The sequence below is a fragment of the Eptatretus burgeri genome, chromosome 10 (genome assembly GCF_056783735.1).
Source record: "Eptatretus burgeri isolate ZD-2024b chromosome 10, Ebu_testis_v1, whole genome shotgun sequence".
Taxonomy (NCBI): domain Eukaryota; kingdom Metazoa; phylum Chordata; class Myxini; order Myxiniformes; family Myxinidae; genus Eptatretus; species Eptatretus burgeri.
In genome coordinates, this window is record NC_140970.1 from 100,978,326 (window position 1) to 101,001,638 (window position 23,313).

At 41.8% G+C, this 23,313-nt stretch overlaps 1 protein-coding gene across 2 annotated transcripts in view; it reads left to right on the forward strand.

The window, feature by feature from the left end:
* LOC147019290 (laminin subunit beta-1-like) overlaps window positions 1–23,313 on the forward strand; it is a 133,167-nt gene that overhangs the window by 50,834 nt on the left and 59,020 nt on the right. For both annotated transcript variants that reach the window (XM_085899678.1, XM_085899679.1), the window contains exons 11-20: window positions 3,150–3,338; window positions 3,813–3,992; window positions 6,822–6,934; window positions 11,412–11,491; window positions 12,065–12,200; window positions 15,228–15,386; window positions 15,512–15,639; window positions 16,836–16,956; window positions 17,050–17,242; window positions 17,936–18,079. In XM_085899678.1, the coding sequence (XP_085755804.1) occupies window positions 3,150–3,338; window positions 3,813–3,992; window positions 6,822–6,934; window positions 11,412–11,491; window positions 12,065–12,200; window positions 15,228–15,386; window positions 15,512–15,639; window positions 16,836–16,956; window positions 17,050–17,242; window positions 17,936–18,079 (1,443 nt within the window). The remainder of the gene's footprint in view (window positions 1–3,149; window positions 3,339–3,812; window positions 3,993–6,821; window positions 6,935–11,411; window positions 11,492–12,064; window positions 12,201–15,227; window positions 15,387–15,511; window positions 15,640–16,835; window positions 16,957–17,049; window positions 17,243–17,935; window positions 18,080–23,313) is intronic.

Genomic DNA, 23,313 nt, shown 5'->3' on the forward strand with positions numbered 1-23,313 from the left:
TCTCTCTTCTGTGTCCCCTTTTAATTTCTACTCCGAGGCCACCTGACGTTTTATAACTTTTGGTGGAAGAAACTTTGAGCAACCTATTTCTAGCTTATCTGGAATTGGAATCTATACCGAAAAAGGCTAAAATGTCTGTCTTTGTCTGTCTGTCTCTCTGTCTGTCTCTCTGTCTGTCTCTCTGTCTGTCTCTCTGTCTGTCTCTCTGTCTGTCTCTCTGTCTGTCTCTCTGTCTGTCTCTCTGTCTGTCTCTCTGTCTGTCTCTCTGTCTGTCTCTCTGTCTGTCTCTCAGTCTGTCTCTCAGTCTGTCTCTCAGTCTGTCTCTCAGTCTGTCTCTCAGTCTGTCTCTCAGTCTGTCTCTCAGTCTGTCTCTCAGTCTGTCTCTCAGTCTGTCTCTCAGTCTGTCTCTCAGTCTGTCTCTCAGTCTGTCTCTCAGTCTGTCTCTCAGTCTGTCTCTCAGTCTGTCTCTCAGTCTGTCTCTCAGTCTGTCTCTCAGTCTGTCTCTCAGTCTGTCTCTCAGTCTGTCTCTCAGTCTGTCTCTCAGTCTGTCTCTCAGTCTGTCTCTCAGTCTGTCTCTCAGTCTGTCTCTCAGTCTGTCTCTCAGTCTGTCTCTCTGTCTGTCTCTCTGTCTGTCTCTCTGTCTGTCTCTCTGTCTGTCTCTCTGTCTGTCTCTGTCTGTCTCTGTCTGTCTCTGTCTGTCTCTCTGTCTGTCTCTCTCTCTCTGTCTCCGTCTCTCCGTCTCTGTCTCCGTCTCTCCGTCTCTCCGTCTCCGTGTGTCCGTGTCTCCGTGTCTCCGTCTCCGTGTCTCCGTCTCCGTCTCCGTGTCTCCGTCTCCGTGTCTCCGTCTCCGTCTCCGTGTCTCCGTCTCTCTTTGTCTCCGTCTCTCTGTGTCTCCGTCTCTCTCACTCTGTCGCTCTCTCGCTCATGTGTTCCAGTGTTCCATGCATGGCCACATCTTTGAAGTTCCATACTTTGGGTACAAATACAACTTTGTGTGTGTGGATGGGGGGGGGTAACATAGACTATGTGGCCAAGTCCTCACACGGGGGTCAGGTGTTCCGGGGGGCAGGGGGGGGCGTAAATTCTCCACGTAAATAAATATGGACAATGTAGCGCAACCTGGTGATGGTGGCAGAAGTTACTTCAATTCCCTTATTTTCCTGGGCAACACTGAGGTTAAAGCACTCATTGCACAGATAAACTTGGCCTCCTTCCCTCCCTCCCCTCCCCCCCCTCTCCAATGGCAAGCCTTTAGTCAATATTTACTGTTACTGTTCAAATGCCATTGTATCAGTAAATTGGGGTAGAAGAGCTGGTGGGGGGGGGGGGGGTGAGTTTGGTGAATGATTTAAAACGGTGAGTTAAGGTGATGCCGGTTTGGGCTTATATATACAACGAGAAAGTGCTCGTCCGTACCATCCCCGCAGAGCCCGTCCGCATCCACTTTGGGGAAAAATAAAATGGGCAGTTTAAGGAGCTTGGAGGCGGACATTGTTCATGGGATATTCATCACATCCTTTTTAGATGCTGAATTGTGAATGATATACAACAACAACAACAACAACAACAACAACAACAACAACAACACCAAGAGGAAGATCAAAATGGAAACTCATCAGCATTCAAAATGGAAAGCCATTTGTATTCAGACATCTTCTTCTTCAGACGTATTCAGGGACGGATGCACGTGGAAATTGAAACATAGCTCCAATCAGCCAATCAATTAACCAATCTTTGTGATTGGTTACAAAGTGTTACGTATTCACATTTCTCTTCTCGCACAATGCCGGGTAAATCTGCTAGTTCCGGATAAGGAGGTATTGTCATTGTGCACTGTTCGTCCGTCCGTATGTCCATCTGTCCGTCTGTCCGTCCGTCCGTCTCCTATATCAACTTTTCTGGCCAAACCGCTGGGCTGATCCGGCTGAAATTTGGCAGCAACAATTTCTGCTCCTGACTGGTAACGGGGATTGCAAAGCTTGTTCCGGTCACGTGACTTTAAGTATGTCAAAATGGCGATTTGGTAAATTAGTGCAAAAATCTTCTTCTCCAGACGCACCAGTCAGAATGCTACCAAATTTTGGTTACAACATTAGGACGGGGCTCAGATAAGCTACAGGTCCAGTGGTCCTATTGTCTTTTTTTAGTGTAGCCCGACTCAATGGCGGCATTTGTTTCGGCATTAAATAATTCTGAAAAGAACATACTTCGCTTTCCAAAATATCATTCTTTCTGGGGGTGATGTTTGGACTTCCATGCAGAGGAGATGCAGCCAAAAGAGGACTGACTGAATATGGTAGATCGGGGAAGCAAGAGTAGAACCAGGAATGGCAGAGCAGCATTTTTGAACATGGGCACTGATACCATGTAGGGTCAAGGCCGGACAAAACGTTCTCTACCTTCTCGGGTGAGAAGGATGGAGGGTCCATTGACAGTGGGTATGTCCGAGTAAGATCAGGGCAGAGCGGGATTACTTTTGGACATTTTGCTTTATCTCGGGCAGAGCTTGCAGCAATGCCATTTGATCTGAGGAATGGGGTAAAGGGGCAGCGTACCCCAGAGACAGACCCTATAAAGCACCATCCTGACTTGGAGGATGGAGACTGGTCGGAAAGTTCGGCTTTGAGATTTGTAAGATGATGTTTTCTGACTTGCTTCAGAATGGACACACACACACACACACACCTGTTGTGAGCCATATGGTACGAGCGAAAGTTAGCTAGTTCCAAGCTGAGAAAGCAAGCTGCTTGACTGAATCCACCTCCTCACAGGATTCAACCTTTCCTAAAATCAGCAGTTTCTCGTACACGTAATGTGTGATTCCAGACGTGCACAAATTGGCGCTCATACCTTTCTAACAGTAGTTGCTGAGCAAATAGGTCAGTGGCTAGATCTGCAAACTGTTAGAAATGTCTGTCGTCGGTCTTGTCACTTGTCGAGAGCGGCGCTGTCTTGTTCTGTTGTAATTTAAGTGCGAGATTCTTCACTCTCATAAACCATCAGTTTGTGGAGAGATGTGATGTAAACACCGACACCAATGATCAACAAGAAAGGGAGATGGGTATTTCCATCAAGGTGGGTCACAAAGTTTTACGCTGTATATAATGTATATTGTATGTATGTTTGGAGACCGGTATGTGAACTTGCAGGCTGCAACTGCCACGGCCATGCCACGAAGTGTCACTTTGACATGGCGGTCTTCATGGCATCGGGAAACGTGAGTGGTGGCGTCTGTGACAACTGCCAGCATCACACCGCTGGTCACTCCTGCGAGCTCTGCAAGCCTTACTACTACCAGGACCACGGACGAGATCCGAGGGACCCGGACGTCTGCGTTTGTGCGTTTTTATTTATTTACACTTACTGTCATGCTTACCTTCATCATGAGTGATCTCTCAACTGTCTCCAATCGTGTGCGCCTCACTGCTTGTCAAATAAGCAAAGTGCTGCAATTTTTGAACCCACCCAATCCTCATACATGCATGTTTAATATTTCGATGACCCCTTTTTTTATGATGTCTCAGGAAAGCAACATCCTTGTACATAGTATGCAAAGACGCACGGTTGTGGTCAGAAGCAAAATGGATTGCAAGGATTCTCTGGGTTCTGACATCGTCTCGTTCTAATCGGAGTCCACCACACACTCACCACAAGCCTGTGACCCACTGAATCAATATTAATGATTTGGTCACCTTCCAACCCCTATTGCTTTGTTTATTTGCTTCCGCTTCCAATTTGTTCTTCACGGGTTGAAAATATTAACCTTGAATTGTTTCGCCCACTCTTCCCTCCCACATCTTGCCCCCATCCAGCATGTGATTGTGACCCAGAAGGCTCTGAGAGCGTCGGTGTTTGTGACGGTCGCACAGACCCGTTGTTAGGCCTGGAGGCTGGAAGATGCCACTGCAAAGCCAATGTGGAAGGGGAGCGCTGTGACCGCTGCAAGTCCGGATACTTTGGCCTTGATGCAAATGACCCTGCTGGTTGCCAACGTACGCAGGCTTGTATAATTAAATAATATATTACGTGGAAAAACATTTTCACAAGTTTCAACAAAATTAAGACTTCATTCTTCAATATGGCTTTGTTTGGTTGGTTAGCTCAGACTCCCCCAGAAGGAGGGCTTCAAAGGAGGTGGAGAGATCTGATCTACCTCGACCTAAAGGCTGTGGGGGTTCCAGAAGAGGAGTGGTACGAGGCAGCATACCACAATGTGGGTTGGCGTAACACCTACAGCTCAGCCCTCAAGCACCAGCTTTGCCAACAGTCCAGGCTTGCTCAGACACAAGATCGGGTGCAGTGCTTGGAGTGCAGAAGGTGTTTCCACAGAGAAGCTGACATGGCAAGGCGCAAGTGCACTGCTGAGTGGCAGAAGCCTGTATCTGAACAGTGTGGTGCTGTGCAATGTTTTACCCATAGCCATCGGTTCCATTGCCATGGAAGCCTTGCAACACATAGCTGTTGCAATGAACTATAGATAAAGTTGTATAGTCAGTGTTACTCCTTCTGGAGTACTCCCCCCAAACAATAGTAGGTCCTCCACCAGAACCAGTCTCAGCCTTAGCTACAGACTCAGTGGAAGTCTCACTCGCAGAACTAGCAGTTGCGACACCGGCAGAATGAGCAACAGGAGCAGAGCCAGAACGACAAGCCAGCAGTCTCTTGCTCAGCTGACCAGACAACTGCAATGTCAGGAGTGCATGTGATGGCATGGAAGAACGGATGATAAAACCGGCACAAATGCATAAAAGAGAGATCGTGACCATTGCCGAAAGAATTTGGCTCAGTGAAGTGTAGGGACCCGTAAGCGATGGTTTCTAAGTTAAGGATGACGAGCTGTTCATCGACCCAAGTGTGGAGCAATGACTGGTCAGTCTGAAGCAACATGTCCTTAATGCCAAACGTCTGCCTTTCATGTGTGGGGTGCGTAGCCATTACTGGCAGCAAAACTGTTGTAAATGTGAACGTGTAGTTCGTTGTTATATCCATGTATGGGTTTCAGAAGGTGGAGTGGAGTGCGTGCGTGCGTGCGTGCGTGCGTGCGTGCGTGCGTGCGTGCGCGCGCGTATATGTGTGTGCAGGCAAGTTGCTGTTGTTGACTGCTATTTCCACATGTGGGTGGGTTTCAGGAGGTGGAACCCACCAGGTCTCAAAGTACTGTTGCACCCTGATATTCGTGGATTCACTATGCGTGGACCCCGCATATCCCCGTTTGATAAAATGCAGCCTGCTCCTACATTTGCAGCCCAATGCTTCGTGCATTTGCATTTTTTTTCCACATATTCGCCATTTTTCGTGGGGCCAGCAGTTTTTCTGACCTGCTTATACGTTCATGGCCCCTGTGCTTCACGTATTCACGTTTTCTTCTGATCTGCTTCTCCGTTTGCAGATCTGTGCTTCACGTATTCACGTTTTCTTCTGATCTGCTTCTCCGTTTGCAGATCTGTGCTTCACGTATTCACGTTTTCTTCTTATCTGCTTCTCCGTTTGCAGATCTGTGCTTCACGTTTTCATGGTTTTTCTGATCTGCTTCTGCATTTGCGGATCTGTGCTTCATGCTTTCATAGTTTTTCTGATCTGCTTCGATGTTTGCGCATCTGTGCTTCATGCCTTCATAGTTTTTTTTCTGATCTGCTTCTACGTTTGCGGATCTGTGCTTTATGCTTTCAAATTTTTCTGATCTGCTTCCACATTTGCGGATCTGTACTTCATGTTTTCATCGTTTTTCTGATCTGCTTCTACATTTGTGGATCTGTACTGCATGTTTTCATAGTTTTTCTGATCTGCTTCTACATTTGTTGATCTGTGCTTCATGCCTTCATAGTTTTTCTGATCTGTTTCTACATTTGCGGATCTGTGCTTCATGCTTTCATAGTTTTTCTGATCTGTTTCTACGTTCATGGCCCTGTGCTTCATGTTTTCATGGTTTTTCTGATCTGCTTCTACATTTGCGGATCTGTGCTTCATGCTTTCATAGTTTTTCTGATCTGTTTCTACATTTGCGGATCTGTGCTTCATGCTTTCATAGTTTTTCTGATCTGTTTCTACATTTGCGGATCTGTGCTTCATGCTTTCATAGTTTTTCTGATCTGTTTCTATGTTCATGGCCCTGTGGTTCATGTTTTCATGGTTTTTCTGATCTGCTTCTACATTTGCGGATCTGTACTTCATGCTTTCATAGTTTTTTTCTGATCTGCTTCTACATTTGCGGATCTGTGCTTCATGCTTTCATAGTTTTTCTGATCTGTTTCTACATTTGCGGATCTGTGCTTCATGCTTTCATAGTTTTTCTGATCTGTTTCTACGTTCATGGCCCTGTGGTTCATGTTTTCATGGTTTTTCTGATCTGCTTCTACATTTGCGGATCTGTGCTTCATGCTTTCATAGTTTTTTCTGATCTGCTTCTACATTTGCGGATCTGTGCTTCACATTTTCATGGTTTTTCTGATCTGCTTCTACATTTGCGGATTTGTGCTTCACATTTTCATGGTGTTTCTGATCTGCTTCTACATTTGCGGCCCTGTGCTTCATGTTTCGTGGTTTTTCATGTGCGTATTCATGGTTTTTCACGGGATTTTTTTTATTTTCCCTTATGAACCATTAACCTCCGGGAACCTCTGCTCCCTTTTCCTATTGAAATAATGCGCCGACATAGTCAACATTCACGGCATTTTTCATGAACGTATCCCCCGCAAATGTCAGGGACCGACAGTATCCACCTCCGTGTGTGTGTTTTGTGTTGTGTGTGTGCACAGCAGACGTGTTTATTAGTACATTCATTTCTGCCCCCAAAACCCTCTTATTTCTGTCCTTATACATAGCCTGCCATTGCAATCAGCTCGGTACTGTTGGAAGTGGAGACGTCTGTGATCAGACGACCGGTGATTGCTTCTGCAAGCGCTTTGTTACCGGACAAAAATGCGACCAGTGCCTGGTATGTGTCGTGTTCTCAATAAAACCACAGCAATACTTAACACCACCATTTCCTGTCTCTGGAGCCAGCTCTCAGGCTCGTCCTCTGTTCCTCATCCCAGAACAATGGCTGGTTAAATACAGACCATGAATCAATCTCTCTCATCTGCTGTCTGCACTTTGAGACACAAACATCCTGCACATATGGTGTCTCTTGGCACGTTTGAATGTTTCCAAACAGCAAACATCATGATAATGTTATCAAGAGTTCAGGAAGCACCATGTCTGAAGCCTTGTTTTATTGCAGCATTTCTCGCAGCACTCGTTATTACCCTGCACTTTTACAGCTCGTTTCTGATACGATGCTTCTTATGGGCATCAGGTGAATGGAAAGACCTTTTTTTTTTCTTGAGAGATAAATGTATAGTCATTATTGCAGTTTCTTGGGTGATTAATTTTACTCATTCTCATGATATGCAAGAGCTGTACCATGCATCTTTCAACTTTGGCCATTTGTGCTACTACCTTTAATAACACACTTTCTTTTAATTCGATTTTTCTTTCCAAGATCGAAGCTCATGGAAGAGCCAATTGACAGAGGGGAAAAGGGCAACACATTTTGAGTGGGGAAACGGTTTAACACAATCGGCAAGCGAATGAACAAACAGGAAAAGAAGAGGGACGTGAAGAGGAGACACAGTAACCCATAAGTAAGAGTTTGGTTAGGAGGGGTTAATGGGGGTAATAACGATTGTGTATAAAGATGGGGAATGATGTAAGGTATTCGACCTTGATTTCTACCTTTGTCGCCGGACACCGGTCGCCAAAAAAGCTGGACCAAAGAGCCTTTTGCATATCCTTTGAATGGACTGTTTTATCTTGTTGAGAACATAGTTTTAAACCGTGCTGTCCAACATTAGTCTTGATTTCATCTTTTGCAAATATATGCAACCATCGTGCATTATACACCTCCTGCGTCAAGGTCCGTCTGTGGAAATGAATGGTAATCTTTCCACCTCTCACCTTCATTCTTTTATTGTCCTCCTCCTCTCCATTAACTTTTCACTCACGGTATTTGTCCTTAACCTTGGAGCACAGATTTTTATGAACTTGATGACCTTTGCAGGGATGATTTAGTTTTGTGTCCATTTATTAAAAATGGGTAGCACTAATTAATCGATTTTGCAATATAATTGATTAAATCTCAAATAGTCTAGAGGAATGTACATTTTGGGAAGAATAATGTGTTATCTCACTAAATAACAAAGTTTGAGGCTTACAGAAGAAATGAATGATGGAGGCTGTTTGGTCAATGCACAGATAATTGAAAACGGGAACATATGGAAAAGGGATTGGATACGATTGGGAAAACAATAAATAAACAGCAGCAAGGTCACTCGAGGAAGAGATGCGTCTCCTGCTCGCTATAATACTCTGGAGAGAATGATTGTATTATTCAAATACAAATACAACCCTCTATCTCGAACCACAATTGCTTCTGGAATCCGGCATAACTATTAAATGGTGCCAACGATTCCAACATCAGGGCATTGTTCCACTGTGATTGATCTTCATTGCATTAAATGATGTTGGACTCCTTCAAGCCCTGTGATATTCAAATGGAACAGAATGCTCAGTTTGACTCACCATTGAATTTAGATGTACCACCGAGCTCTCTCTCATACCTCACTCGGTCCGCACAGTCTTCTTAAGAATGCATTTTATACGTAAAGAGAGCAATTTGTGTATTGATGCCATATAGCTATTATTTCATGACTTGGGCACACGCATTCTTTTGAAATCCATCCAGTATCCACTTTGGATTCAATAAATACAACTTGTCAATGGTATTGTCTTTGGGACCGTCTATTTATTGTGTATTCAATTATGGCAGAATATATATATATATATATATATATATATATATATATATATATATACATATACACACATATACATATATATCATACTAAAATACTGTAAGCCCTCTAATATCGTGGGGGTGAGGTTCCTGGAAAATGCCTCGATTGTTAAAACCACAATCGTGGAAACCAAGGGTCATTGGGAAGAGGGGGGTTTGGTTCTGGGCTTCGAGAAAATATGGAGGAAGATTGACAGTCACCAGAAACAAGTACATTATACGATTGAAATAAACATGTAAATATCTATATATATATATATATATATATATATATATATATATATATATATATATATATATATATATATATATATATATATACAATATAAAGCATGTTAATATCGAAATAAACATGTAAATATCTATATATACACAATATAAATCATGTAAATATCTATATATACACACAATATAAAGCATGTTAATATCGAAATAAACACACAAATATCTATATATACACAATATAAAGCATGTTAATATCGAAATAAACATGTAAATATATATATATATATATATATATATATATATATATATATATATATATATATATATATATATATATATATATATATATATATATATATATACACAATATAAAGCATGTTAATATCGAAATAAACATGTAAATATCGATATATACACAATATAAAGCATGTTAATATCGAAATAAACACATAATATCTATATGTACACAATATAAAGCATGTTAATATCGAAATAAACATGTAAATATCTATATATACACAATATAAAGCATGTTAATATCGAAATAAACATGTAAATATCGATATATACACAATATAAAGCATGTTAATATCGAAATAAACATGTAAATATCTATATATACACAATATAAAGCATGTTAATATCGAAATAAACATGTAAATATCTATATATACACAATACAAAGCATGTTAATATCGAAATAAACATGTAAATATCTATATATACACAATATAAAGCATGTTAATATTGAAATAAACATGTAAATATCTATATATACACAATATAAAGCATGTTAATATCGAAATAAACATGTAAATATCTACATATACACAATATAAAGCATGTTAATATCGAAATAAACATGTAAATATCTTCATATACACAATATAAAGCATGTTAATATCGAAATAAACACATAAATATATATATATATATATATATATATATATATATATATATATATATATATATATATATACACACACAATATAAAGCATGTTAGTATCGAAATGAACATGTAAATAACAATAAATACAGTGTAAGTTAAACAAAAAGACAAGAGTTTTACCTTTTAAATTTATTCCAAACTGATGAGGTGGGTAAGGGGTAAGCATATTATAAACTCGTTCATACCGTCCTCTGCTGTAAAAAGAAAATACAAGACTTAGCTTGGGATGATGAGGATGCTATAGGGGGAGGGTGGAGGTTAGAATGATGTGAATGTAGAACTTGTGATGGCTGTTGGATCAGCTCGATCCCGGGTGTCTCATGGAATCGTTGGGAAATTCACAATGATTTCTCCCATACAGTTAAGTGGTCCACTCAAACAGGTAAATCCACAATCGTTTCTCCCTTATACCGGCCCACTTGAAGGCATTTTTATCTGTTTGGTCCTTGATCCAAAAGATTAAGCGCTTTTTCTATCCTTTCAATAAGAGGATCACCGGACTGGAATGAGACTTCAGCGCTTTGCTTGCACGGATATTTGACTCTCGTTTGCACACATTTGATTCATTTATCCGGTAATGGTGGTCCGCGGATGCCGCACTTTCACCTCTTGCCGACATATCTAACAACTCAATTTTTTTGCATGATGTCATAACACCTTTTTCAGCCTTTTGGCACGATTAATTGTGTCCATCGTTTTGCGTTTGAGTGCCATTATTAACTGTTGTGTATCTGCTAGATCATGTACATCTAGTATTACAGGATCTCTGCATGTCATTTCCTGTTCGATGACGATTCATTATTAAACTTAGCTTCATTTCTGTATGCTGGTCTGATTACTACAATTAACGGTGCACGAGAAACAAGAAAAGCCTCGTAATGGGAGGTAATCATACAGGCTGCTGCAAACGATGACTCATTTCAGCTCAAAAACCGCGATTGGCCAAAATGAAATACTGCCATAACTAAATCAGAACACAATAGATGACCTGCGATTGGTCGAAACCCACGATATTTGAACCTGCGATCGTGGAGGGTTTACCGTATGCAATTTGGTGTCTGTCTGTCTGCGATACATTTGGTCGCTACTTATCCAATCTCAACCAAACTTGCCAGGGGGGTTAGAGGTCACATGACTGAGGTTATAGTGATTTAATTCCCCCCCCCCTCCTGAAGCAGGTTTTCCGCCATGAACGAACTTATGCTCTAAGGTGTATAAATAGCTTATCGAGGTGTTTCGTGGGACACACCCACTGTAAGGTTGGCAGTTTCTTTCTGTTATCAATTTTGAATTATTTATTAGAAACATAGACTGGTTGCAGGTTTATGAGCAAATGCTCGCAGGAAGAAAGGGCGAAAAAGGATGAACGGGTTTTAACTAGTGGATGTTAACACTTGTGTCCAGCCAGAACATTGGGCACTTGGACATGACGCCATCGGATGCCGGCCGTGCGACTGTGATGTGGGAGGAGCTCTTGACAACCAGTAAGTTATTTCACTGATCTGTGTTAAAGTCTTGGATGTTAACCCAACGTCTACAACCTCACCTGAGACAAGACTGTGTTACCATTCATTTGGTCATTTGTCTGTTCATATTCCACAAGGTTTCCCGTTCTATATGTTTCCCATCTGTCCTTTTTTTATTTTTATTTTTGTTTTTTTACTATCAGGATAACTATCCTGTTGTTATTTTCTTCCATATTTATCTCAATTCCATTTTCATCCTCGAGTGTGTTCTTCAGAATTATTTCTTGTGATTATTGTTGGGTTATTGTGGGATTATTCGTGAATATGTGTGGACGTTATTGGAAATGTAATAATGCAATAATGGTGTTTCGGTGAAATACAGGCGCTCCGTTAGTGGGCACTAATCACTTGTGACCGATGAACTTGTGAGCACATTAAGGTTTTGAAACATTCAACTTTTAGCGAGAGAAAATTGAGAATTTTTTTTTTCTTCTGAAACAGTTCAGAGTTTTATACTTTGGCCTGTTTTCAATTCAAATGTTTGTTCATTCTTGGTGGCGTTTGGGCTTCAATGTGAAACGTTCCTCGTAGCTGCTCACCAGAAACGGGGAATTGTCGCTGCCGTGAAAATATGGTTGGACGTCAGTGCAGGCGCACAACTTCAAACCATTTCTGCATGGCACTCGATCATTACACCTACGAAGCAGAGGAAGCCTCCACCAACACTGTGAGTACTAATGCTCGAGTTTACCAAGATTTCCTCCTATATCTTTCCTTGGTTCATATTGTATTCCTTTTTTTCTTGCCACATCGCTGATAGCAGGTTCATACAGTAACCACAGAGTTCCTGATATGCTTCCACACACTGGAGTCATGCCAGGTTTGAGCTGGCCACATCAAATATGTGGCCACTGATAAATGTGCCAGAGCATCCCACTTTAATTACCCTGCACTCGTGAAGCAAAAAAGCAGGTTTAAGCAATCGGGAGAGTACGTACGTACGTATGTCATATGTCTATGCATTTTGTTAAGAGAATACATCGAAAACCGTTCTGCAGAGGAAATTGAAACTTTACCACATGTTACATGACCATGTGATATAGCGGTCACTTTTTTGAGGTCAACATCGGCCAATTTTCTGAAATCCTCAATTTTCATCCCATTGACTTCTTGAAATTTGAACAGGATTTGCATAACAAGTCGCTAAATTCAACCACCAACTATTTATGAGGTCAACATTGACCAAAAATGTCAACATCGACCACGTATTTCTAAAATTGACAATTTTCATCTGATTTGAAATTTGAAGAGGAATTGCACATATGTTCATTGAATTAAACCACAGATTATTTTTGAGGTCAACTTTGGCCAAAAGGTCAACATGGGCCAATGTTCTGAAATCCTCAATTTTCATCCAATTGACTTCTTGAAATTTGAACAGGATTTGCATAACAAGTCAATAAATTCAACCACCAACTATTTTTGAGCTCAACATTGGTCAAAAGGTCAACATAGGCCAGAATTTCTAAAATTTTCATTCACCTGACTTGAAATTTGAAGAGGGTTTGCATATCAGATCATTGAATTCAACCACCATTTATTTTTGAGGCTAAAATGTCAACAACGGTGTGATTTGTAAAATTGAGAGATAGGATTGAAAACTGCATATATATATATATATATATATATATATATATATATATATATATATATATATATATATATATATATATATATATAATCATGATATCTTAAAAAGTTATGGACAAGTTATGACAAAACTAGGTGGATTTGGGTTGGTTCTGTGACAAGAACAGGCAGATTAGATTTTGATTCAGATCCAGTGTATCGGTGTAATACAAAACGTAAACTGTTCAATCTGGCAGAGGTATGTGCTCTACCGGGTTCCATTCTACCTTGTTCTGTTTTGCCAGGTGTCGCTGTGTGAGTGATTTTTACCCCGCGCACATGAACTGAAAACCGGGGTTCAGCAATTGGTCGTGTTTGTTCGTGTCTGCATTTTGTTAAGAGCACACACACCTCGAAAACTGTTCAACAGAGGAAATTGAAACTTTTCCACATGTTACATGACCATTTCATACAGTGCATATTTACCAGGATGACGCACACCCCCTTAGAACTTACATGGTGAATTAAACAAAGCCTAATGCCCAGAGATAGAAAACAAAACAGAAGAGTTGGCTCGCACCAAGTCCTTCTCAAGACTACATGGGATATGTATTCTATGAATACCAGCTCGTTCTTTCTGGATTATGAGTACCAGCACACCATTGTCATCATATTAGATCTCTGGAGTCGTGCCAAATTTCAGCTGGCCTCATCAAATATCGGCCTGAAACACCATGAAATGCAGCTTCTGCTGCAGCAGCCAGTACTACTTCATGGTTCCAAAAGGTCAATTAACAATGACATTTGCGCAAATTTCGAAGTGACACAATTTAGATATTTTTTTTCTATTTTGGGTGGTGCTGCCTTTTGGTAGGAAGCATTTCAGTGCACATAATAATTAAGTTGCCGTGAGGGCATTAATCAGAAACCACAATGTGTTCGGAGAGCACCAAATGTACACCAGACCAGATGGGGTGGATAGATTTCCCTTTTAATGAAGCAGCTAAGTTTTTGACTGACATTTTGACAGTGACATGGTAGTCCTCCTGAGATTAGCTGTTTCCAGAAGATTACAATCCATATCCGAAATGCTGCTGCCTTAATCCGGAGTCGAACCCACAACTTTGCATACGAGTGGAGTGTCCTCATGCCTGGTGTTGGCTTAATGGTTCGGGTAGTGGGCTGGGGATCCAAGGATCCTGAGTTCAAATCCCACTTACCGTTGAATTAATACCAGGTGGGGTTGACTCTGCCTGTTATCCTTCTGAGGTCGACAAAATGAGTGCCAGCTTGCTGGAAACCTGTGTTGGAGTGGTGACCCATCCAGGATTGTGCCCCAATAGCAAAAGAGACTGCTTCGGCAGAACCAACGCTCTGCACAGAGTATGATCCCAATGGATGGATGGAGTGTCATCACCATGAGGTTCTAACTCCAACTAAATATGTGTATATATATATATATATATATATATATATATATATATATATATATATATATATATATATATATATATATATATATATATATATGATTACTTTGTGAGACAATGGTATAAAAACATAAATTCAACGCAGTATATATATGATGTAAGGGACTGGCAGCTCTCTACTCTGGGTTTGAATCCAGACCAAGCTGTAAATTGTCATCCCAGTGTTTCACAAGCAGAGTGATTCATCAGTGTGTGTGCCGTCCCTGTGATGGACGTTAAACTGGACGTCCCACCTGCCCGCATTAGTTGGTGAACGTGAAAGACCCAACAGTGTCCTTCGCGAAAAGTAGGTGGGCCATCACTGGCACCCTGAACAAATTCCAATTTCCTGATCTAACTGCTGCTGGGAAGGAAACGGCAAACCAAACCCTTGCTCAGGAAGCTGCTTCAGCAGCGCTGACGCTCTGTGAAGAGTACGGCGCATCACAGGGAGAGTGAGAGCAGATGTGAAGATGTGAACCTTGGCTTGCAGACTCGTGAGGCAAATTCTCAGATGATAAATGTCAAACAGGCCAACTCATGGTAGAAATGAGGATCACATAAGATAGGTGTCACTGTATTTCTATTATTGCTTCCCTCCTAATTGTTATTACTTCACACATGTTCTGCTTTCCGATCATTGTTTTATTCCCTAGAGTTTTGAGGTGGTATCCCGGGAAATTCCAGCTGGCCGTCCTGTCACCTGGACAGGCGCAGGTTTTGTTCGTGTTCCTGAGGGTGGACAACTGAAGTTTATCATCAATAACGTACCAAAGTCCATGGACTACGACATACTCATCCGCTATGAACCACGGGCAAGTTCTCTTGGCACATTTGGGGTGGCTGAACTGATGCTGTTGAAGGATCTAATTTTGCTCCTTCAAATATCTTGGTGATTTCCCTTTTTCTTGTTATTTTAATCTGTTGTATAATCACACAGTTCCCTGAAGTTTGGGAAGAGATGGTGGTGAGTGTGAGTCGACCTCGTGGGATTCCTACCCACAGCCCCTGTGGAAACACCATCCCTGCTGATGATGTCCTCACCGTTTCTCTTCCTCCCGGTTCCAGGTGAACACTGCCTTCCTATCGCTGTTACGATTCCTTCAAAAGTGCATGAGCTAAATACTAACTCCGATGGAAGGTGCCCGGTCATGTCACGTCATGATGGCAGAACAAATAACTCCCAAGTACATTTCACAACCACAAGACGTATGGAAAGGGCATGTTGCAACCAAAGCGATGAAGCAAGTTTAATCTTTACCAGGATGGCCAACCAGACTTTTGCAATCTTATGAAAAGCCGCTCACAAAAGTAGTCGAAGCATGATTGGATGGTCTATTCATAGAAATTTGAGCAATATAGCCAAATAGCTATAGTGGATGGCAACAAATTGTTCAAGATAATTTTGGCTTCTTCCAATTACTGCAGAGTTCTTTGCTTGATACCATGTCTACTTTAGCCTCATCCTACTTGAAGTTTCGAGGTACCTGTGCCATAATAAGAACTTTGTGTGTGTGTGTGTGTGTCTCATTGATTGTTATCTCCATAATTGTTGTTTCAGAAGATGGAACAGAGTCCTCCCAGGACTCGAAGTATCCACCGTCATTGCAGTGAAGGATCGTGATTCATGACCTAAGTTGTGAAGTTTTCTTATTCTCAGCGTGTTGTCTCGAGGTCTCTTTTTTTCAGGATCATCACTGAGCCCCAGACAGCCTCCAACTGTAGTTCGTTTGTAGTAATGTTCCCAGGGATGGTTTGTCAGATCTCTGCGAAGTTCTTATTTGTCATTCCTGTTGCTCCAATTATAATTATCCATGGTACAATTTTGTCGTTCTTCAGCTTCCAGGATCTTTCAACTTCATTCTTGAGATCGTGATGTTTGGTCGTGTGTGTGTTTGCGTGCGCGCGCTGGAGATCAATTTCATCCATATTGCATATTCTAACTGTAGCATTTTTGCCTTGGATGGAAAGACGGAGATTGGATGGACAAAGCCCCAGCGCATGTCGCAGAACTTTTAACGCGTGCATTTGTGGCCTGGTGTGAACACGCACACTTCAGAACACAAATGCACAAAAGGAAGCGCACACTTTCCCCGCACACAATTCATCTGAATTCCTTCATTACGATAATTTTAGTCAATTATGCACAATTTTATTGGTTTGCTGCTAATTGTTGTCACCAGGTTTCCACGTCATTCAAATGAACAATGTAACTGGTTTTGTTTTAACCTCTGACCTCTTCCTGTCTCGTTTGTTTGCTGCAGGTATGTCGTTCTTCCGCAAGCCGTCTGTTTGGAGCAAGGGGTAACATATACCGTGCAAGCGGAGTTCAAGCGTTACTCCAGCCGTGAATCTGTTGACTCACCGCACATCCTCGTCGACTCTGTGAGTGCATGTGATGCCATTGTTTGTGAATGAGATGAGAAAATGAGTGTTTGTGCAGCGAATCATTTGTTGTGACCTTCTTCGCTGTTTCAGCTGGTACTTCTGCCAGTACACACATCCCTGACCATGTTCTCTGGGTCAGAGCATGAGGGCAAACTTCGACGTGATGCCTTTGAGCGCTATCTTTGCCGAGAGAGCGGAAGAGGAGCCATAAGACAGCCCCTCACGGATGTTTGTGCACAGCTTATCTGCTCAATGTCTGCAGTGCTGCATAACGGAGCCTTGTGTATGTCCTCTTTCGAGGTCTCTTCCTATCATTCTATTTCTTTTAAGCAGCCTATGGCTACAGGTAGAGTTATTTGCTGAGTGCAGCTGCGCTGTTGATGCAGTTCCCCACTGTAAGTGAGAGCAGCAATTTGGAATCTGGCCAGGGTACTAGTGATAGCTCACCAGCTGTTCGCGAAGAGCACCGTGGGATCTTTATCGTCCACCAACTCATGCTGGCAGATGAGATGGCCAGTTTAACATCCTTACGAGGGACGGCACACACATTGACGAATTACCCTGCCTGTGAAACACCGGGATGGCAGTTTATAGCTGGTTCGAGATTCAAACCCAGGCAAGACAGCTAAGAGTCGAGTGTGCGTACCTCGAGGCCATCCTTCCAACCCTCTTACTATGGTCAATAAACCATATACGTTACATGTTTGAAACGAAATATTAATACTTCTTCATGGATGCTCCTGTGTATTCCATTGTACTTGTTAATTAAGAAAGAATAGCTGTTCTTGGAACATCATTATAATATACAAACAAAACTTTAAAATTCAATGAAAGAAGACAGGAGAGCTAAGTTTAATCACAATGATTATTTTAAATCATGTTTATCATGTATTCCACCAAAACCTTATCACTCATCCTTATAACCCCTTCTCCTCCCCCACACATTTCCTCTGCCTTTGCCCAACCTTTCCCTCAGCCTGCAACTGTAATCCTCAAGGCTCGTTGAGTGGTGAATGTGATCCAAATGGCGGCCAGTGCCAATGCCGGCCAAATGTGGTTGGCCGCCACTGCAGTTTCTGTGCACCAGGCACCTATGGCTTCGGGCCCAGCGGTTGCCGATGTAAGCATCAAAACACATACATATATAAAATATATATATATACACACACACATATATACAGGAATACAAGACCTGTCGCTTCGCTGGGGAGAACCAGCGTCGCAAGTTGGTGTTTGCAGTTTTGCCGCGTGTGCCCATGCAGCCATAAAAAATAATAATAATAATAAAAAATATATATATATATATAAAATAAAAAAAGAAAATAAATTTCATCACAAACCATCCCGAGAGTTCCCAGAATCCACCATAGTTGGATTTATTCAAATCCGTTAATCTGTTCTCAAGTTATAACATGACAAACAGACAAACAAACAGGCATATATATATATATATATATATATATATATATATATATATATATATATATATATATATATATATATATATATATATATATATATATATATATATATATATATATATATTGTTACGGCTGTGGAAATTCGCAAACCACCATTCAGGTCCCGTAGGTGAGATATCTCTTAAGTACATGTGTAGTTAGCCCCAAACCCATTGTTTAGAGGGAATAAATGTGATTCATTCGGGCTGCAAGGCTTTGAGTCAGTCGTTTTTCTTTCTCTATCTTTTATTTCAAATAAAAACCAACGAGGACGCTCGGTGGGCTTTTCGCGCCATTCTCCGCACTTGGTGTGAGGGGAGAGAAGCGAGGGGAGGGCAGCTGGCGCTCGATTGGTGGATGCGCGGTGTGATGCGGCCAGGGAGGAGGAACACCCCTCTTCGAGACCTTTCTCGAAGCGCCTTGAAGGGGGGGTGGAGCAAAGAACGGGGCGGAGCAACAGGGCGGAGCTCCGAGGATATAAAAGTCGGAGACGGGGGAAGCAGTTTGGTAGATGCTCTTGCTTGGTGGATGCTCTTGCTCGGTGGATATACTTGCTTTGTGGTTGCTCTCGTCTTCCGGCTCGCTTGTCCTGGTGGCCGCTGGCCGGGTCTTTTGTGGGGCAGTTGTAAGACCCCACTGGCGGGAAGGAGCATCCGCCATTCCCCTCTCCCGACTTCGGGCATCCACGTTTCCCCCCCCCCATCCGCGCTGGGATAGCGCCGAACACTTGGTCCGTGGCGTCGAGTGGCCAACATGTGCAGGCGTGAGGCACGCCTGAGAGGCCTCGCCTACCACGCTCGGGCACGGAGTCGCGGCCAGGCGGGACCACGTCGACGGACGTCGGAGAGGGACTCGACACGCTCAGGGAAGTCGCGACTTCCATTTCTTTTGGGTTCTGTGTAAACGTGTGTGTGTGGTGCCAGTCTGGTGAAGTAAAATTGTATAAGTGTTCTGTGTAGTAAATCATATTCGGTTGGAGCTCTGCATCGTTCCTTGCTTGTGTTTCTTTACGGTGATTGTAAGTACGTGTATTGCTTTTATTGTATCCCTGTGACTGTAATATACGTGCCTTCCGTGCTTCCGTATTAAATGTGCTTGTCCGATTGTTCCCCGTTTCGCTGCGTCCTTTCCTTCGTTTGAATCTCCATCTTGCTTCACGTAACGGGTTCGTCGTGGGCTTAATACGCCCGATAATTAATCGGAACCGTCGAGGCCGACGATAACACCGCTCGGTTATCCTGATAGCACGGAACGGACCGCTTAAGCGGCCCGTGTCTGGAGTCGACCTGCGGCGAGGTGCGATCGCCCGGTTTACAATCCACGTGGGTACTTAGGTAGGTCGAGTTTGGCGAACAACCCTATCCCACGCGGGTGGCCAATTGGCACGATCGTGGTGAGGCCGAAAGGCCCACCCGTGACTCGCTCCCGGCTTTAGCCCGAGAGGGTCATGACAGAATTGTCCGTCTGGTGGGCGACGTGCCGCAATTCGAGTTACGTGGCCGATCACACTCCGGCGGGCGCGAATTCGCATCAATATATAGTACAAACTGTATCTATACTGTATATATATATATTTATATATGCTCGGTGCAGAACAAAATATATATATATATATATATATATATAATGTACAGTACAAACTGTATCTCTACTGTATATATATATATATATCTATATATATATATATATATATGTATATATATATATATATATATATATATATATATATATTTACACATGTTCGGTGCAGGACAAACTATATATATATATATATATATATATATATATATATATATATATATATATATATATATATATATATATATATATATTTTGTACAGTACAAACTGTATCTCTACTGTATATATATATATATATATATTGTACAGTACAAGCTGTATCTCTACTGTATATATATATATATATATATATATATATATATATATATATATATATATATATATATATATATATATATATATATATATATATATACACATACATATATAGTTGAAAGTGTGTCTGTGTGTGTGTTTCTCTGTGACCTATGCACGCGAAAAGTCCTGGACTGATCCTCACCAAACTTCACATGCTGACAGAACATGTACCCGGGAGTGTCCCGATGTAAAATAATTGTACTTCCGACTTCCGGTTTCCGAATTATGACGTCATCACCTGATTTCGTAACGTTAATTTTTCAAGTTCAGCCGATTGACATGGGGCCAACGCCATTTGCAATAGAATCAAAAAATAATGCTCCAGTCAATTGAGGACAATGACTTCCGACTTCCCGGTTTCCAAATTATGACGTCATCACCTGATTGCGTAACGTTAATTTTTCAAGTTCAGCCGATTGACATGGGACCAACGGAATTTGCTAGAGAATGAGACATTAATACTACAGTCAATTGAAGACAATGACTTCCGACTTCCCGGTTTCCGAATTATGACTTGTGCATTCGACACACTTATCATAGGCCCTATTCACATCAACAAACGCCTCTTTTAATGCATGATTAACAGAAATCATATTTTATTGTACATACAGGTAGTCGTCGACTTATGACAGAAGAACCTCCAATTTCTAACTTACTGGCATTTTTCAAACTTAGCGAAATTGATGACTTTGCTCGAACTCTACTGTACGCTGAGGTGCCAATGTATTTCACTTGGAACTCGAGTCAGAAACGTTGGAACAGGAGGAAGCAAGGTTCAGAAGTTCCAGGATATCCCGTATTTACAAATCTGACGCATTGGGTCGAGTGTACACAGTACATCCCAATAATTTTGAGTGTTTTTGCGTTCGCCTCCTCCTGCATGTGAAACGAGGTCCAGTGAGTTTCATAGACCTGAGAACAGTGGACGGGCAAATTTGCAGAACATTCCGTGAGGCTTGCAATCTCCTCGGACTCCTAGAAGACGATGCCCATTGGAACGTCATGCTTGAAGAGGCGACTGTTTCTCAATCCCCATCGACCATGAGGTATCTATTTGCTATTATGATAACTGCGTGTGAGATGTCAGATCCCAAGAGCCTATGGGACATTCACAGAGGCCCTGTCTGAGGATGTAAAAAACAGAGTCCAAAGAGAACATCCCCAAGAGGACATCCAGTACACACCAGATATGTTCAATGAGGCTCTGATTTTCATTGAAGATTTGGTATTATACATGAGCGGGAAAGATTTAACTAAGTGGGGACTTCCCTCTCCTAATAGGTCTGAAAGCGCAACCATCAGTAGAGAATGGATCCGTGAAACAAACTACAACACAGATACTCTCGCAAAGTTTGTTTCTGACAATGAGCCGCTTCTGGTACAGGATCAGAGTAATGCATATCAACTGATTTCTGAAGCGGTTCAAGAGGGAAGTGGTGTGATATTTTTCTTGGATGCCCCGGGAGGTACTGGCAAAACATTTGTCCTCAACCTTTCGCTTGCGAAGATGAGGAGCCAGAAAAAGATCGCATTAGCCATTGTTTCATCCGGTATAGCCGCAACACTACTTTCAGGTGGCCGCACAGCGCATTCTGCTTTCAAATTGCCTCTCGACTTAGCTACAATGGAATATCCGGTTTGTGGCATTGGCAAACAAACTGAAGCAGCAAAACTGCTGAAGAATTGTGACCTCATAGTTTGGGATGAAGGTACGATGTCGCCTAAGGATGCATTCGAAGCATTAGATAGAACTATGCGAGATTTAAGAGTAGACCTGCCTATAGGTGGAGTTACGCTGGCTATTTCTGGCGATTTCAGACAAACTTTACCTGTAGTACCCCGTGGCACTCCAGCTGATGAAATGAAAGCCAGTATAAAATCTTCATACCTCTGGACATTCGTACAAACTATCCATCGAACAACAAATATGAGGGTCAAATTATATGGTGATTTAGATGCTGGCAATTTCGCACAATTACTTCTCAAACTTGGAAATGGAGAAATCCCGAACAAAAATGATGTAGTATCTATTCCCGATGAATGTGGTACAATAGTTTCATGTATGGAAGAATTAGAGGCTCATGTGTATCCCAATTTAGCGACTAATTACAAAAACATACAGTGGCTCTGTGAAAGAACAATCCTGGCTCCACTTAATGAAACAGTCCGTGTAATAAACCATCAGTTATTACAAGTAGTTCCAGGTGAACAACATAGTCACAAGTCTATTGACACCACACTGGATAGTGAGCAAGCCATACATTATCCCACAGAATTTCTAAACTCATTGCAATTACCAGGATTTCCTCCGTACAATCTGTCGTTAAAAGTTGGATCCCCTATTATATTATTACGTAATCTCGATGCACCAAAACTTTGCAACGGAACTAAACTGATTGTGAAAAGACGACTACCACATGTTATTGAGGCCACTATCATGACAGGATGTGCGAAAGGAGAAGATGTATTCATTCCGCGAATTCCACTCATTCCATCAAATTCAACGATTGAATTTAAGAGACTACAATTTCCTGTATGCCTGTGCCTTGCGATGTCTATCAATAAGGCACAAGGACAGTCATTGAAAGTAGCAGGGCTGGAATTATCCACTCCTTGCTTTTCCCATGGTCAGCAATATGCAGGATGCTCCAGTGTGGGATCATCGGAGGCTTTATACATATTGGCCCCAGAGGGGAAGACATCAAATATTGTTCATCCTCGAGCACTCCACTAAAATTATTGAGCTTCTTCAGTTATTTCATAAACGGGAAGAGGATGTGAGATGAAGGAAATACATGTTGCTGGTAAAAAATAAAAATGGTGGTGGGAAATAAAAAAAATGGTGGTGGTGGTTTGTATATATACATATTGCAGATATAAATATAATGGTGATGGCGTATGGCGTATGTGTATAATATTTTATAATTAAATGGTTATGGGCTATGTAGATATTTTAT